This window comes from Poeciliopsis prolifica, unplaced genomic scaffold (assembly GCF_027474105.1).
Source record: "Poeciliopsis prolifica strain line A6 unplaced genomic scaffold, Auburn_PproV2 SCAFFOLD006, whole genome shotgun sequence".
NCBI lineage: Eukaryota > Metazoa > Chordata > Actinopteri > Cyprinodontiformes > Poeciliidae > Poeciliopsis > Poeciliopsis prolifica.
The window spans coordinates 7,124,030-7,140,693 of record NW_026562381.1 but is presented as its reverse complement, the minus strand read 5'-3'; the positions used below and the strand labels follow the sequence as shown (position 1 = coordinate 7,140,693).

Genomic DNA, 16,664 nt, shown 5'->3' with positions numbered 1-16,664 from the left:
AACAGACAGTGCTCACTTGCCACAGCCTGGAGAATAACGATGCAAGCACCTTTAATTAAAGTGAGACTGCTGTCGCTTGGAGACCAATGGCTTCTCAAATGTCTTTAAACTTGCCTTTGGTCTGCTGTATCTGTGATTTTGTTGTATCCAAACTGAGAACTGGGAAAACTTGTTAGATGTTTGCCAGTCAGACAGAAGACATCAGATGAGTTGTTTCAAGAAGAAACTGCAATCATTATGCTGTTTCCAACTGACTCATAATTTGTGAGCTTGTATGAAAACCTAATTAAAATTCTTGCCTTCAAATTTAATTTGACATATTAAATGAATTAAAAATAGTCATATCGTTCCTGTGGAACAAACTAAAAATATCCTAGTTCTATCATTCTGCAGTCCAAACACATGTAGCACAGTTCCTGTCCAGCTCCAAAATGACCACAACTCTCAGCCAACCCCTCTGTAACAGCTGACAAAGACCTGTCGTGATGAGCACCGAGAGGCTGGTGCATTGGCAAGTGCTTACATCAGACTGCATCAAATATTACAGGTGTTACTACACAGTCCACAGCACATACAGTATAATTCAGAATTATGAAAAAAAAAAATACTTCAGAACAATACCTTCTCTGCAGGAACACTTGAAATCTCACTTTCCCTGATAATTATGTGACCTTAACATAAAAATAACAGAAGTTGAATGGTGGTTAGCATATTTTTCTAAATTCTTCTGAATTTGGGGATTTTGGCAATTAAAGTGATGGCACAAGTTTTAAAAAAGTCAGAAAAATTTTACATTTACTCATTGAAATGTGTATGTGGATAAAAGCATTTATGTTTTTATCCCAAAAATTCTTAATGCTGAAAGTCACTGAATCAAAAATCAAATCAAATCAAATGTTATTTGTATAGCACATTTCAGCAGCAAGGCATTTCAAAGTGCTTTACATCATAAACACAAGAACACAAAGTCATGCAACATATAATAGACAATACATTGTTACATATTACATTTCAAATACAATTCTAAACAGGTGTGTTTTTAGTTGAGATTTAAAGGAAGTCAGGGTTTCCACTGTTTTACAGTTTTCTGGAAGTTTGTTCCAAATTTTTGGTGCATAGATGCTGAAAGCTGCTTCTCCTCTCTTGGTTCTGGTTCTGGGGATGTAAAGCAGACCAGAACCAGAAGACCTGAGAGTCTGGAAGGTTGATACAACAACAGCAGATCTTTGATGTATTGTGGTGCTAAACCTTTCAGTGATTTGAAGGGGCAGAGGAGACTCCAGGACAGAGAGTAACACTTCTTAAGTAAAGATGCAGCCAATTTTTCTTTATTTAATAAAAATTGTTTTTTGAGTGTTTGACAATTTCTGCTTAGCATCATGAAAAACTGGGACTACTTTCAGCACAACTCCAAAGAGGATCAAAGGTTTTACAGTCCTTTCACAGTCGATCCTTGGAAAATTGTAGGAATATATTAAGTTAATACAATTTGTATCTGTAATTGCTAATGTGTCAATAATTTGTTACATCAAATTATTCCTATTCGTTTCACCCGCTGGGAAATCCCAGACTCTACATAGCAGGAACTGCAGGTGTTAGCTTCTTTAGCTCACTTTCAATAAACTGGCTTGATTCACATCAATGTTTTGAGACCATTCTTATAGATATCATTATAATAACAGGTAACATTATGACCTCACTCCATCAGGCTGTGTGTACAATTGGCTTTCATTAGCACGTCAAAATATCAGCACCTCAGTGTTCAGAGATTCACTGGGATGTGCTAATGTTTTTCATTTAGTTTCAAAACACTTATCGCTTGTCAAAGATTTACTAAAGATTAATTTACTAATTTGAATATAGCCTATTCCACTACTTTAGCCAATTTATGTTTACAAGTATCATAATTTCTCCTCCTCGGTAGACAGCTTGCATTTTTTCAAACAATTAATGGAGTAAAAATGTATTTCTGTTGCACTGTTTTATAAGTTAGAATAAGATTTTAACTTATTCTTTTGGAAGTTAAAATCTATTTCTTGTGTTTGTGGCATTGTTTGAAACACATAGAAATTCTGAAAACTGAAGAATTGTAAAAATGACCAAAAAAGTGAAACGGAAAAAAATATTTCTCAGTTAAAGATTGTTTCCTCCTTATTTAATTACTGACATCTACTGATAGTGTTACTGTTACATTTCACAATGATAGTTTGAGAGTGTCCAATACAAGGAAGCAATTTCACACGGATAAAAAAAAGATTAAAAGCATACAAACAGCCTTGGGTTGAAACATTTAATCTTAGTAACAATAGCAAAAAATAAAGATAAAAGATTAACCCTCTCCAGGCAGATGTTGTAGATTTGCAACAGCTCAGTGCTACTTAGGTAATGTAGCACTGGGTAATCTTTGCAAGTAATTTGAGCCTGAGAGGGTTAAAGCCAGTTAAGATTTAGAAAAAAATGGTTCTTATATCAGTCACACATTAATAATTCTCCTTCTCCCAACACTGACAACTGAGCACATCCACACCCAATGTTGCCATTTGAGCTCTTTGATGTGTTAAGGTTGTAGTGGGTGGATATGCTGACAAAAATCTCCTTCAATAATGTCCTCCCTAACCATTCAATTACAGTCTCCTTGTATCTTAATGCTTCTGGAATACACTGCGAGCAACAAACTCGATTTGCTGCTGATCCCTGAGGGGATAGAAGTGTGTGAAGTTATAGTGAGAATTTAAAGAAGAAAGTAGGAAGACTGTCAACCAGGCAGGCTCCATCACAGCTTTAGCAGCTCGGTGGAGGAAGTAGTAGAGAGAGAGAGAAAAAAAAAGAGGAATAGTATCCGACCTGAATTAGAAACTCTTCAGGGAGATGGGAGTCTGAGCTGCTGGAGCTGGCTTGGCCCAACTCCACCTTCGTGAGAGATTTATCAGTGGAAGAAGTGGCATTGCCTTCTTATTTCGGGCTGATTTGAAGCCAGAGCGACTGAGCCCTCTGGCAGGGCTCAACCTCCAGCATCCAACCTGTAATTAGTGATTAATGGGACTTTTGAATTACTCTGCACTTCTCCCAGGACGGGATGCTGGTCAGTGACACGGTGAGAGGTAAATCACCAATTGTTCTAGAGGCAACAAGCTTGTCAGAGAAAAACAGCCCAAGACCAGAGGATGGTGCAAAGGGCCGCCAGCATGAAGACAAATTACACCAAGGTTGCTTAACCAACCCTCTCACTCCATCCTCCATCATGCTCCATTGAAGTCATTCTCAAATGATGCTCACTCACTCACTCAGTTCCTCTTCACCAACTTTCAGCCCTAACACACTTCTCTTCATCTCTATGACATTTATTTTCACTAAGCTCACACAGATATGTCATTTCTTTATCTGATGGTTTGAATCGCTGAAAGCAGATATTTAGATGCATGCTATAAAGACTTTTTTTAATTTATCCTGCAACGTCTGAGATTAAATCAGACTGAGCTTTATTTCCATTTCAGGTCTTTGTGGAATTTTAACATTATTTCTTTTTGGTAAATGTCAAATATATGCAAGTTTTGTTTTTACTTTGACTTCACATACTTTATTTTGTAGAATTCAACAATTAAATTACAAGAATAAGATCCTACATTCATAATACTACAAGACTAAACTTGTATGAGAATAAAATATGCAAAAAATCAGAAACAAGGAAATTCAAAGCATAAATACATGAAAGCTCAATGTGGCCATAATAATTATTAGTATTCAGAGGTGAAATGAGTAAACACAAATTATAGAAAACAATTATTTGATCACAGACTTTAAAAACAGCCATTATATCAACATGGTCTTTCTTGCACATGAAAGTTCTAGTAAACACATTATGTATAATAATATTCAATATGCAGTCACACCATTTTTCAGCCTTGAAGCATTTAAGCATCAGTATGAAAGTTCAATTTTAGTTTCTGGCACAAACATTTGAGAAAGGAAGGGAAGCCTAGGTTTAAAGGCTGGCAATGATCTCAGCATATTGAGTTATTTTAAATCAAAATTAGATATTTTTTTTTTCATTTCACATCCATCTTACTTTAAACAAGTTTTCACTTTGTTTGGTTTTATTCATATTAAATTTAATCTTGTAATATAATCTATAATTTTCTGTTTTAATTCTCTTATATTTTATATATCATTATTTAGTTTCCTCTATAGTTTTTCTGTAGAATTGTTATGTTTTTATGATGTTTATTTCAGTCTCTTTGGGTTTTCTCATGATAGTGTCTATTAAAGTTAATTACAATCACATTATTTACTCGGCTCATCATTCTGTGAAGTGATTGAGCTCCATTATGTTTTTTTTGGTTTTAAATTCTATAAATCACATTATTTATGTCGGGCTACATTGTATGAAAACGTGCCTCGTGAATAAACTTTTAAAACTTTACAGGAAACAGTTTGATCTTAAAACCAAATTGGTAAAAAGAAGAAAAGAATAAAGCATTCCAAGATCATTTAATATTCTGTTTTGACTCTAACACAGGATTTCTCATCAAACTATTATGCTTTGACCCTAAATAATTCTGATCATGAGCACTCTTTCTGCATGTTATGTTTGTATTTCATTATAAAACAAATAAAGAAAAAGACTACAATCTGGACCCTGTTTATCTCAGCTTCACATCCTTTAAGTTCAACCTACCAAGCAGATCTCTGTTTGCTTTCATGGCTTAACTTCAAATCTGCATCATCCGCCACACTGCACAGGTGAATTCTTCAGTAGGAATCACTTCATACTGACAAAGAACTAAACAACAGATTCTGCACCTTTGATGTGGAATCTGAACGGCTCCACTTAAATTATTTTAACGCTTTCAACAGAGATCTGACAGGACAAACAGTCTCTAGAGGATTAACAGGCTTCTTGTACTAGAGTTCCTGTTAGCAGTTTTTTTTTTTTTTTTTTTTTAGGAAAGAACAACAGTGTTTCGGTAGAGAAAAACACGTTATTTGAGGGGCTAATCATTTCCGTTCACCTGAGAAGATACCTGTGCATGTTACTGGGGTGTCAGGAATTTATTTTAGCATTTCATTTCAGAAAGAAAAGCTAAGATTTATTACACATAATGATATATTTAAAGTATTATTTTTTGGTAATTTTGATGAATATGGCTTACAGCAAATGAAAACCCAATTCCTCATATTATTAAAAAATTTAACTAATAAAAAGATTTTGACAAAAAAATGCGAGAATGTACCAAGAAAAATAAAGTTCATTCTCTCTAAAGTTGAAGTCGCTGTCTGTACTTTGTGAGTTTTCTACAAACTGTTAAATGCTCATTGCTTCCCAATCCTCTCAAGGCTTCCATTATTCCTGTTGCTCGAGTATCTCTGTTTCGTTCCACTCATCTTTCTATTTCTGAGAAACAGAATTTTCTATTAAAAATGAACATTGATCAGAGACAAAAGATTCAACTTTGCTAAGATATTACCAGAGAGCCAGTGGGTGTGTCAGCAGTATAGATTGAGGCAAGGCCATGGAGAGCTTTAAAAGCCAACAAAAGAACCTTAAATCTTAGTGAAGCTCAAATGGGGAAAATGTGCTCAATCTTCTGAGTGCCAGTTAAATGACTAGCTGCAGCATTTTGCCGCCCGTGGTGATAGACGGAGCACTGACCCCCACATAATGTGCATAAAAGTATCCAACTGAGTGATAACCAATGCATGCGTTATTGTCTCAAAGTACTTACTGGAAAGAATTGGCTTAATTTCATCCATTTGTAAAAACAACTATTTTTAAAATGATTGTTGAACTTAAGATCCAGAATGTACTTTGACCTTTGTGACAGCCGGCTTAATATGCTGGACCAAGCCGTCTACAAACATGTTGGAGTCTCAGTGAGTTTACCAAAAACCACCACTTTGTCATTTATGACAATTACTAATTTAAAAAAAATGTGGGTAGTAAAATAACAGTCAGACTGTAAATAACATTGCAATTTATTAATATGCACTGTACCCTGCTTCCATTAACCTTTGAAATTTTAAGATTGCTGCAATACTTTTACAAATGGCCTTAGTGAATGCATTAACTCTGGCTGATAAGCCTCGAATCTATTTCCAAAGCAGCTGTAAGAAAAAATCCTGAGAGGCCTTCAGCATCAGTATGCAGCAGAGCTTCACAGATGCCTAATTGGACTTATTTTATCTCAGCTACCATGTGGAAAACTTATAAGAAAGTGTAGCTTTCTGCAATAACTGATCACAGATCACTCAGTCTAGGCTGTGTTTAATGGCTTTGTCATATTTCTGCAATATAATACCGATTTAGACAAAAGTAAACTGTATGGTTCTTCATTTCTTGCTTAGTAATTAGAAACAAAGGTTTCTTTACAATGAGACAAAATGAGACATCTGGTTCTGTGTGACAAATACATTCATCACTTTGATTGAACAGATTTACTTCAGAAAAACAATAAATCTGTTATGCACATACAAGCAGCAGCTGAACAGCAGCAAGAATTCAAACAATTTTAAGCCAACAGCTTGAAATGAGTGAAGAAGCATATGAAATGTCAAGGACTAGATAAGTAGATCAGACTTGTTAACCCTAGACTGCTAAACAATCCCCACAAACAAGAAAGTATTTACACCTTTTTTATTAAGTGCGTGTTAAAGTTAGGAATTCAGAACTCAACCTTCAGATGTAAAATCCACTCATTTAAAAAATAATCAAACATATCAGCCCAGAATTTCAGCAGAAATGTGAACTCAGTGAGAAATATCTACTCACCATGTTAATTTCTTTATCATGAAACTGGAGCTTTTAATCAGAACTAATGATGTGTGGCAAATGCAACCCTTAGCAGCTGCTCGCTGTTTTCCGTCTTTTTTTATGTTTGTTTCCACATAATCCAATATTACATAGTCAGCGGCATTAATCAAAACAGTAAAAATAGTGTCAGGATAATTAACTTTTTGGATTGTAAATAATTTATAGAGACAAGTTAATTAGTACTCTGAACGTTTTCATGCTTTTTTCTTTGCACTGATTTGTGTTTATCAAATCAGTGCTTTGATTTTCCTGCTTAAAATACCAGAAATATATTTTAAAATGATTATTTTCAAATATTTGAGAGTTCTTCTGGATATGTTTTGAGCTGTTTATCGTGACCTTTTCCCTGAAACTCAGACATTTCACAGCTTCCTGTGACAATCTTCTCCTTTTGTTTGTGCAGATTTAAGGCTTCCTCTGACAAACACAGCAGAGAAGCCCCAGAAGACAATCACGCCACAGTCAGGGTGGATTTTTTCCCACCTCTATGAAAGCTTATCTGTTTTTCCTACTGAATGCAAAACACAATGTGATGCTACAGTTATACTTTAGGCATGTCTCCCACTTAAATTCTCCATAAACGAGCGTTGGCACATGTACATTCATGGGTCTCTTCCGTTATTGAGTCTTGCCACCAAACTGTTTGCATCAATCAACATCCAACTGTGTATCATCTGTCCTCTTGTCAAGACTTATGCTGTTTGTTGTTGTGGTGTTCTAAAAAGGGAAGTCCTGATGCAGTTCCAAGTATCAAATCCCATGATTAGAGTCTTGGTCATGGGATTTTTACAGTGAGTAGTATCAAAATCTCTGACTCAACTCAAATCCCAGCATTACTGTCTGATTTTATGTCGGCTGAATGAGACATATTTATTAATTTGCAAAGTTAGTGTGTGTTAGTGTAATTCACAAAGTTTGTGTGCAGCCTGTGATGCGACAGATTAATAGAATTAGTGCGGGAGAAGGTTTAGACTTTCAAAACAAACACTACATTTATAAAGAAGGAGACCATTTTTTTCTGCATGTTTTGTCAGTAAAATTAACTGCAAGTGCACAAAAGAAGTTGAAGGAGCTGAATTATCAAAAAGTCCTATCAAAACAGAGTAAAAATATAAGCATTAGGAAAACTGGCATGTGGAAAAATAAGAAAAAGACAGGATTCCTACTGAACATGCACTCCAATCCCTAGATCAGGATGACAAATAATCTGGTGAAGGTTATTTGATGAAATAACCAAACACGATTAAAAGCTATAGCAGGAAAATGAAGTGGATGCAGTCAATCTCCACATTGTAACACACAAGTCATGCTCCACACTATCTACATATCTTAGGGCCATTTGGTCTTTTTATAACTATGGCCTCTTATACTAAAATCAAGAAGCAAATCATGTGTTTTTGTCAAAACCCTGATGGAGTATTAAGAATTTTATCACAGCGTAACAAAAAACAAAAAACCCAGGTAATTTCAACAGTTTAAATGACAGAGTGTGTTTCAGTAATGTATATCTATAAATAAATACAAGTTAAAGTGAGGTAATAATGCCCAGCGGTAATGGAATAACCTTTTCTACTGTAAACAGAATAAAGGAATGACTGAAGGAAAACATTTACATAAAATACCTATTTAAACATTTTAATAATTCATGTATATCATTTCTAACACAATACAAAACCTGCAGGTATCTTTACAGCAGACTTTGTGTAAACTCCCTTTATTTACTTTAATATTGTTGATTATAAAGCAGATTGAACCTTTTTTAAATCTCTCTAGAACACATTTTAAACTCATAAAATGGAACATGCTGGAAAATACATTGATAAATTCGAAAACCATTTTAACACCCTTCTCGCTGCCTGTGGATGGACTACTCAGCAGGGGTTTTGACAAGTAAAAGCCTGTTGAATTTTTGCTCTGCCACGCAGGCTGGATAATGCAAACTTGACTTAATGGAACCAGCCTTCCCAAGAGGCTTCTTGACTGATGTCTAATTATAATCTTCCAGAAAGTAACAAGTGTAAGTCAACCAATTTCAACACTTGACAAACTTTCTGTCTATGTAGGCATTACGGCAGACTCAGTTAAAGATGAGAACTTCATGGAATTACAATGAAAGAATGAAACGAAGAGTGAAACTGCCATGAAGAATTACAGAAAAAATGAATTCTCTGAATTAAGATTCATGTCAGAATTATAAAACAGATGAAAACACATCTGAGGGGAAAGTGAATTTTAGAAAACCTCTAAAACAAACATAAGAATATACTACATATTCACTTAGCTTAGATGTAACGAATGGTTTGAACACAAACTACCACTTTTGATGATGCCTCTGAAATAAAATGTAAACTCTCACTGAAAGTGAAGCAAACTTGGAGACAAAAGCACTTTTATGACAGCTAACATTCCTGTAAGCCTTAGTTCATAAAGACACAAAAATAAACAAGTTGCATCTGCTGGGGCTTAAAATTAATACCTTGACTCCCGGGAAGGGTGAGATAAGTGCCACCACTGGGTTGAACAAACACTTCCCTTCAGAGTTGTATTTAGCAAGGATTTCAAATTTTAAAAGGTTTTTCAGCTCATTTTCAGTTTAGTACTGTAATATTCACATTCATCATCTTAATCCGGATGTCATCTCCAGCAGCCAGGGGCCGAGAGGTGAGCTACACCCTGGACAGATCAATTCATTTCTTCTTGCTGGAGAACAACTGTTCAACATTTTGAGATGCTTATTTGTTAAGCCATTTTATGCATAGAAAGGTTTCTAAACTCAATGAACAAAATAGCAAAGATCTCGTAAATTCGAGCAGGTCAGGTCTAATCTGAAACATCCCAGATATAAGTCAAACAGCTTTTACCTAAGCACCAAAAAATGAAGAATAAAGCATAAATCCAGTCCAGGTGCTGTGCAGTTTATGAACTCAGTACATTGGTCAGGGTTTCTTTTTCCTGCATTACTTCACCCTTGCTGTGTAAAGAGCTTTGGCTGAGAAGTCAAGAAGAATGTTTTACAACAATCTTCAGTATGTCTGGCTCGGTCTTTCCCTTGACAATAGTTACATTGTCAGAGATGTTAAGGCCAGACTAATTTTTGTCCTTAAAGGAGGCTATTGGTACTTTTGGCATTGAGAGCAAGTCCTGCTGAAAATGAAATTAGCATATGCATAAATCATGTCAGCAGAAGGACATGATTCTGCTGACATGAATCAGCAGAATCATGTCTGCTGATGTCTCTCTTCAGCCAGGAGACCTGCATTCTCCTGGCTGATCACTGACTGGAGATCAGAAACACAATGGACCAACACCAGCAGACACCACAGAACCCAAATCCTCACCTGTGGAATCTTCAGTCAGGACATTTTGTGCATCTATTTCTACTGCACGTTCAAGAACCTTGAAAATTATCACTGTATTGCTGCTTTACAGAGAATAGTAGTAACTAGACAGGATCCCAGGGCAGTAAGCGAGACCAGTTAACATATGATTGAATGAAACATACCATTGAATTATTGTCAATCACTATATCATTACTTGTTATAACTTTGGATAATATATGTTAGGAAAATGTTAGATGAATGCAGGTTTAGCAAAAATAAAAGTCAGCTTGAGAAGTAGATGAAAGGTGGTCTTTAGTCTTGAAGTTGGTACTATTAATAAAAGCAATAACATTTTAACTTTTATTGCCCATTACATTTTAAAAGGCCTAAAAAACAAAGATGCTGGCACCTGGCATGCAGCTGTTCTTAAAACCTTCCTAAACACTGAACTTGACCAAGTATAGTGGCTTTAAAAGACATTCTGTCAGCATCTGTTTTATGCAGGTGAAATTACATTTATTTAACAACCACTTCAAATGAATTACTCTCCTGTATTCATGCTGGGATATTTGCTGGAGGCATGCAAATGACCATTTCCTGTTTTGTGCTATTCTGTTTTTGTTGGCTACTGATGAGAGACCTCCGTCTGGGCATGAAGGGCTTCAACTACAAATAACTCGTTTTAGCAAAGTGCTGATGGCAGAGAACACTACAGACAGGAACACATGTAAGTACACAAAAAATCTGTTAAAGAGCACTTGTGAAAATTTTCCCTCTGAGCCATTTAAACTAATGCTGTTCCCTTCCTAAGAGGAGTGTGGACTGAAAGGATTTATTTCTAGATATAGGTATGTCTTGGAACTCATATGAATATTGGATGCAGCATTAATGCCTGACGGGTGAAGATTACAACATCTAAATAAAAGCATAACCATCTAACTTCTGCATAAATTATGCTTCATCTGCTGAAATAAAACCACAGGGCCATATGGGCCAATATGAACAGCAATGGCATACTTGAGATCATAGAGTTGTTTTGATAGGATACAGTTGAACATTTATTTTTTAAATACGCTGTGTAAAAAGGGAATTTTTTGTTGCATTAAATCAGATTTAACCTTCCCCATTTTGATTGATCTGGACGAGCTAACAAGAAAAGGTATTTTGTTTGTTAAGTTGGAATATGAAGAGGGATTTTAGAACGTTTATTACTTTAGATGCACCTTTTGGTTGGCTTTCTAGATGCTGACTGAAGCTGGTAAGAAATTGTCATTGCTGTCATTCCCCTTTTCTAGTCAACTGTACCCCAGAGGAACAAAGAACTTAATTTCTGCAGACATAACATCTGTTACATTTGGAAGAAAATTTATGCAGGTGTGAATACTCTCTACTCTCTAGCAGACCCTGGTGTGCACCAAACAGCTGGTTCTGGTGTGAATACAAACCAGCATTGATCCGTATCATCTAAAGAAATGACGAAGATTATGGTGCAAATTCTCCCTTCATTGTTACTAAACCTACAATTTTATTTTATGCTTACCGATGCCCATCATTTCTGTCCAATGGGAGCAATAATTGTATAGTCCGCATAAAAAAAAATAAAAATAAAAAAAGCATAGTCTAAAAGCAAACCGTACCAAACAAACAACAACAAAAAAATAAACAAATAAAAAAATTACTTTTGGTGTGGACCAAACAAGCGGACCAAAAGACTTTCCTGGTGTGTACACACCCTAAAACTATATATATATATATATATATATATATATATATATATATATATATATATATATATATATATATATATATATATATATATATACAATAAACATTGAGTTTACAATATGCTTGATCTCTGACAGGACGATGATGCCCTGCAACACTTGACACCTTACCCATAAGGCATTAAGCCAAAATTATTCTGTGATGATACAGTGCTCCCCATCAGTGATGTGGCAAAAAAAAAAAAAAAAAATCATATCTCTGCAGTCATCTAATTAAGACATCACTTCTCGTAAGGCATTATGTTATGGCTAGCTGAAACAAACTGATTCTCAAACCACTTCCAGCCTTTGCAATGGGAGGAATGAATAATTCATGGACGTTTAATCCTTATCTCATGTCCTGACAAACAACATGCCATGCTTTGAATGTTCCACAGAGGTGTGCAGTGGGGGAACGTTTGACAGAGCAAAAAGACAGGTGCCTTTTTCATGGTTGGTCATTTCTGGTTTTACTGCCATTTTGTTCCAGATGGCACCCATAATTCCAGATACACTGAATCAACTGATTTACTTTATGATGTGGCACAGTTTATGACAGCATTTAAGGAATTTGCATAGAATTTTACGGCTGCCTCTTGGAGATTATGTCAGCAATAAACCAAACAATTGTACCACAGGCCAAGTCTTTCTGCCTTGGACACAATGATGATGGTCTCGAAGGGTGGAAGAAAAATCTGCAATCTATACATGTAAACAAAAACACATCCTCAATACTATGACTAAAAATACATATTCCAATTACTGGATTATATCAGCAGCTGTGCATCAGCCCACTTATGTTTAAAAAAGAAAAGCTGCTGCTCTAACCACTTGTCACATTATACAGCCGTTTTATACCTGTGCACCAAAGAGCGGCAGTAGTAATAAAATAGATTAGCCATGCTCTGTAAATCTGATTGACTAGTGTTTTTTAAATCAGCCTGATAACATAATAAAAAAAACTATAGCTTTTTCAATTAGCTTTTATTTCCTGCCGTGAATATTATAGGTGTTGTTAGATGATTACAGGTCTCAGAGGGCTCCTGTGTGCAGCTCTGCACATTATATAAATCTCAGATAAGTTTAATTTCCATGAAATTCATTTCTAATTTTTGATGCAAAAATGTGTCAGATATTTTAGATATTAGAAAAACTTGTTCAATCAATCAGCTTCAATCAGCTTCTCTAAAAAACTCAATCAGGCAAATGCAGCTCCGAAATGCAGCTGCCAGAGTTCACACAGAGTGAACTGCACTGGCTCCCTGTTAGTCAAACTATAGATTCTAAAACCCTGCTAAATGCATTTCTGATTTACTTGTCTAGTAGGGAGCATGTACTCGTGTCTTCAGATACGTGCTTGTTCTGTGTTCCCAGTCCCAGAACTAAACTAGATGAGACAACCTTTAATTTCTATGCTTCTCAGCACTGGAACAAATCCTCTGAAAACCTGAAATTTGCAGAAACATTTGGTTCCTTTAAGTCAAGTCAATAGGCATTTGTTTATGTCAGCTTTTGATCGATTAACTTGACCAATAATTAAGTGGCTGATGAGACTTCCAGTATTGCTCGGAAGGTAGAATCCGTGAATACTAGAGAGACCCTCTAAAAACCCTGAAGATAAATTATACATATATCTTTGTATGGATGAATGTGCATATTGGAAACAGTCTGAAATTAGTAATTTTTTTAATTGGTTTTTGGGTCCTGCAATAGTGGCCTTTTTCCCATTCTTCTGACAGGAAGGGGGAAAGAAAGAGAGGGAGACATGCAAAAGTATTGAGGTAAAGAATTGAAGCTCAATTGACAACCGTGGGGAGGACAACAGAGTCCGCATACAGGGTGCCCACTAAACCAAAGCAAAGCCCAGGGGAAACTGGCTGTCGTTTCGCAGTCTTTTTACTTCAAAACCTCTGCAGTTTTTCTCATATATCCTCTTGGGGTGATGGTGCAGTGACAAGAAAAATGGATGGTGCTACTGGATTGGTTGTTTAGCTAGTAAACACCAGCCAACATCTTGTCAAGAAGCATTGCCTTTAGGTATTTGAGGTTTTCCAGATGCATTTCATATTCGTTGTATGTATTTTTTAAATTGTGAACTTATCTATTTATTAATTTTACAAACTTACCACTAAAATAGCCTACAGCCTTTAGAGGTCACCAGAGGTCACAGAGAGACCTTTCTGCAGTCTCTTCCATGACCAATGAGGTTACATAAAAGGAAACATGAAAACATCCAACTTCCATGACTCCTGCTGAGTGGTTTGAAGAATTAATAAAATAAATACAACATCAGCTCAGAGTTATAATCACCTCAAAATATGTTCATGCTAGTTTTAATCCAAAATAGAGTGAAAGGTTATGAAATGGCCATAGAGCATTCTAGCAGAATACATAAAAAAATCCCAAGATGAGTTGAGTTGTTGACTGAGTCATAATGAACATATTGTCCATCTGAGTCTGCAAATGTTAATTTGAATAATTACTGAAAAAGTAATTCTGAGAAAACAGCTTTAATGGATTTGTTCAGGCAATTATTTACTCATATAAGCAACAACTTGAAGTGGAAAGTAAGAAAAAAAGAACTGATAGAGGTGAATAGAGCAGGCTTAAAGAAGCTGCCCCAGAGGGCTTGATTATTTTCAAATTAAATAGCCCATTTCCTTGTGAGAAGTTCAGTTGGAAACTTGAAAACGATCTGTTTGCTTGAAAAAAAAAGTAGATGGAGTAACTAAACTCTTCAAGAAAGTTCTGCTCCCTCCAGATTGGCTGGGGTTCCTTTCTTTTCAAGACTTGCCAGAAGGGCTTTTCTGGCACACACATTCACCCACAAACAACTGAAGTGGAGTAGACAAGACTCCCACAATACCATTTCTTCTCATGACTTGTTCTTTTTTTTTTTTTTGAAGAAATGATTCATATACAAAGGGCTGATGGGATAAAGGTTGATTATAAATTCTCTTCCACTGCTAAATGTGTCAAGCCAGCCAAATGTCAGAGGATATTCTGTCAAAGGATATTGAGTTGACTGCAAATGTCAGGCAAGGAGGAAACATCTACAAGAGCAAGGGGAGGAAACAAAAGGAGGAAACTAGTGCACATGTGTTTGTGTGACTCAGACTTTGCAGAACACCTGTCATCATTATTTTGGGTAATGATGGAGGATTTGATTTGAACTGTTTCGGGTTTTGTGACCTGTTTTCTTTGGAACAAATTCCACTTTGAACTCCTTATTTCATCTCCATCACCAGACCAGCAACACTCATTTGGCATCAAATAGTTCATCCCACAGAGCAAATGTTGGCAAGATATAAAACATATTTTTACCATATACATAAGTGGCCAAGAAACTATTGGTAGCACAATTTTGTATTTTTTGTGTTTTTGTGTTTTGTCAAACCTCAGTCCCTTCTCCATAAAGTTAAAATTACTAAGTAGAGCTAATACCTCAAAACAGAAACAAAGCACAATATTAGGATGACAAGCATGAGTGACATGACAATTTAATTGAGTGAAATTTCAATATGTCACAGCTCTTGTTGTTTCTGTTGCATTCTGATCACTGCAAATAAATTAGACTGAACAGATGAAAATGATTTGGACACTTCTAGCACAATGTTGCAGCTCTAGGATCAAATTGGTTTTAACATCTTTAATACAACACATCAAGAATCATTAAGCAGTACTGACGAAGGCACAGGGAACAAAATATGTGTGTCATAAGTGATCTGTCTTCTTGTGGAGATAGAAAGTTTCATTGCAGCTATGAACTGAATTCTATTTTCTATTTGTTTTGCATCTCAAGGATTTTTTGTTGCGTTTGAAAGAAAAAATCAAACTCACCAAAGGCTGTGTAAAATTCCTCCTTTGTAAGGTGCTCATCATCGTTAATGTCATTGTACTTCAGCAGATCGAACAATGTGCACTCAGAGACATCCTTGGACAGACCTTCATGCTTGACAACCTTCAAAGAAAACACAATATTCTGTTAAAGATGGCAGACGAAGCTTCTTGGAGTTTGTAGATGTTTTTTTTTCTTCTCACACTTTATTATATACTTCACAGTATTACAAGTCAGCAATTTAGTTGTGTTTGAATTTCCTTTGTGCATGGGAAATAAATCACATGACAGTCAAATTTGAGAACAGAGTGAACAGAACAGGAGGCACTCAGCTCAGCCAGATCAATGCATACATATGAAGATTTCTGTCTATATTTGGACAATATTACATCATTGAAACTCTTTTAATCACAGTTGGCCTTCTCATCGCATCAGTTAATGGACTCTATTCAGTACTAGTCCTTCTGAACCTCTGTGCTGCACTTGACATCAACCACATCTACCTACTACAGAGGTTGGAACAGCTAGTGGGGATGAATAATACTGCTTCCAAAGATTTAAGTCAAATATATCTTTCAGATTTCACCTCATTAACATTTATCACATGTCCTTTCCTATTATGGTGTTTAACACAATTCCACTCTGGATACAGTTTATATTTACCTTTACATTCTCTTGCTGGATAACATTAGTTTTCACAACTAGGCGGATGACATTCTCCTACACCTGCCCATTCAGTCGCTCAGTTTCTTGGCCAACAGACTTTCTCACAGACCCAAAATCTTAGATGACAAGTAAGATTTTACTTTTGAACTCAGGTAAATCCAAGGTTATAATTCTCAGTCCCAAAAAAGGTTTGGAACTCAGCAAAAAAACAATTTATTCATGCTTGTCAAATTAATTATCCCTTCTCGTGCTATTGTCAGAAACCTTGC

General features: G+C 35.8%; 1 protein-coding gene across 1 annotated transcript in view; it reads right to left on the bottom strand.

The window, feature by feature from the left end:
- LOC129360416 (follistatin-related protein 5-like) overlaps window positions 1-16,664 on the bottom strand; it is a 173,982-nt gene that overhangs the window by 60,513 nt on the left and 96,805 nt on the right. The window contains 1 exon segment of the mRNA XM_055030622.1: window positions 15,732-15,852. Coding sequence (XP_054886597.1) covers window positions 15,732-15,852 — 121 coding nt within the window.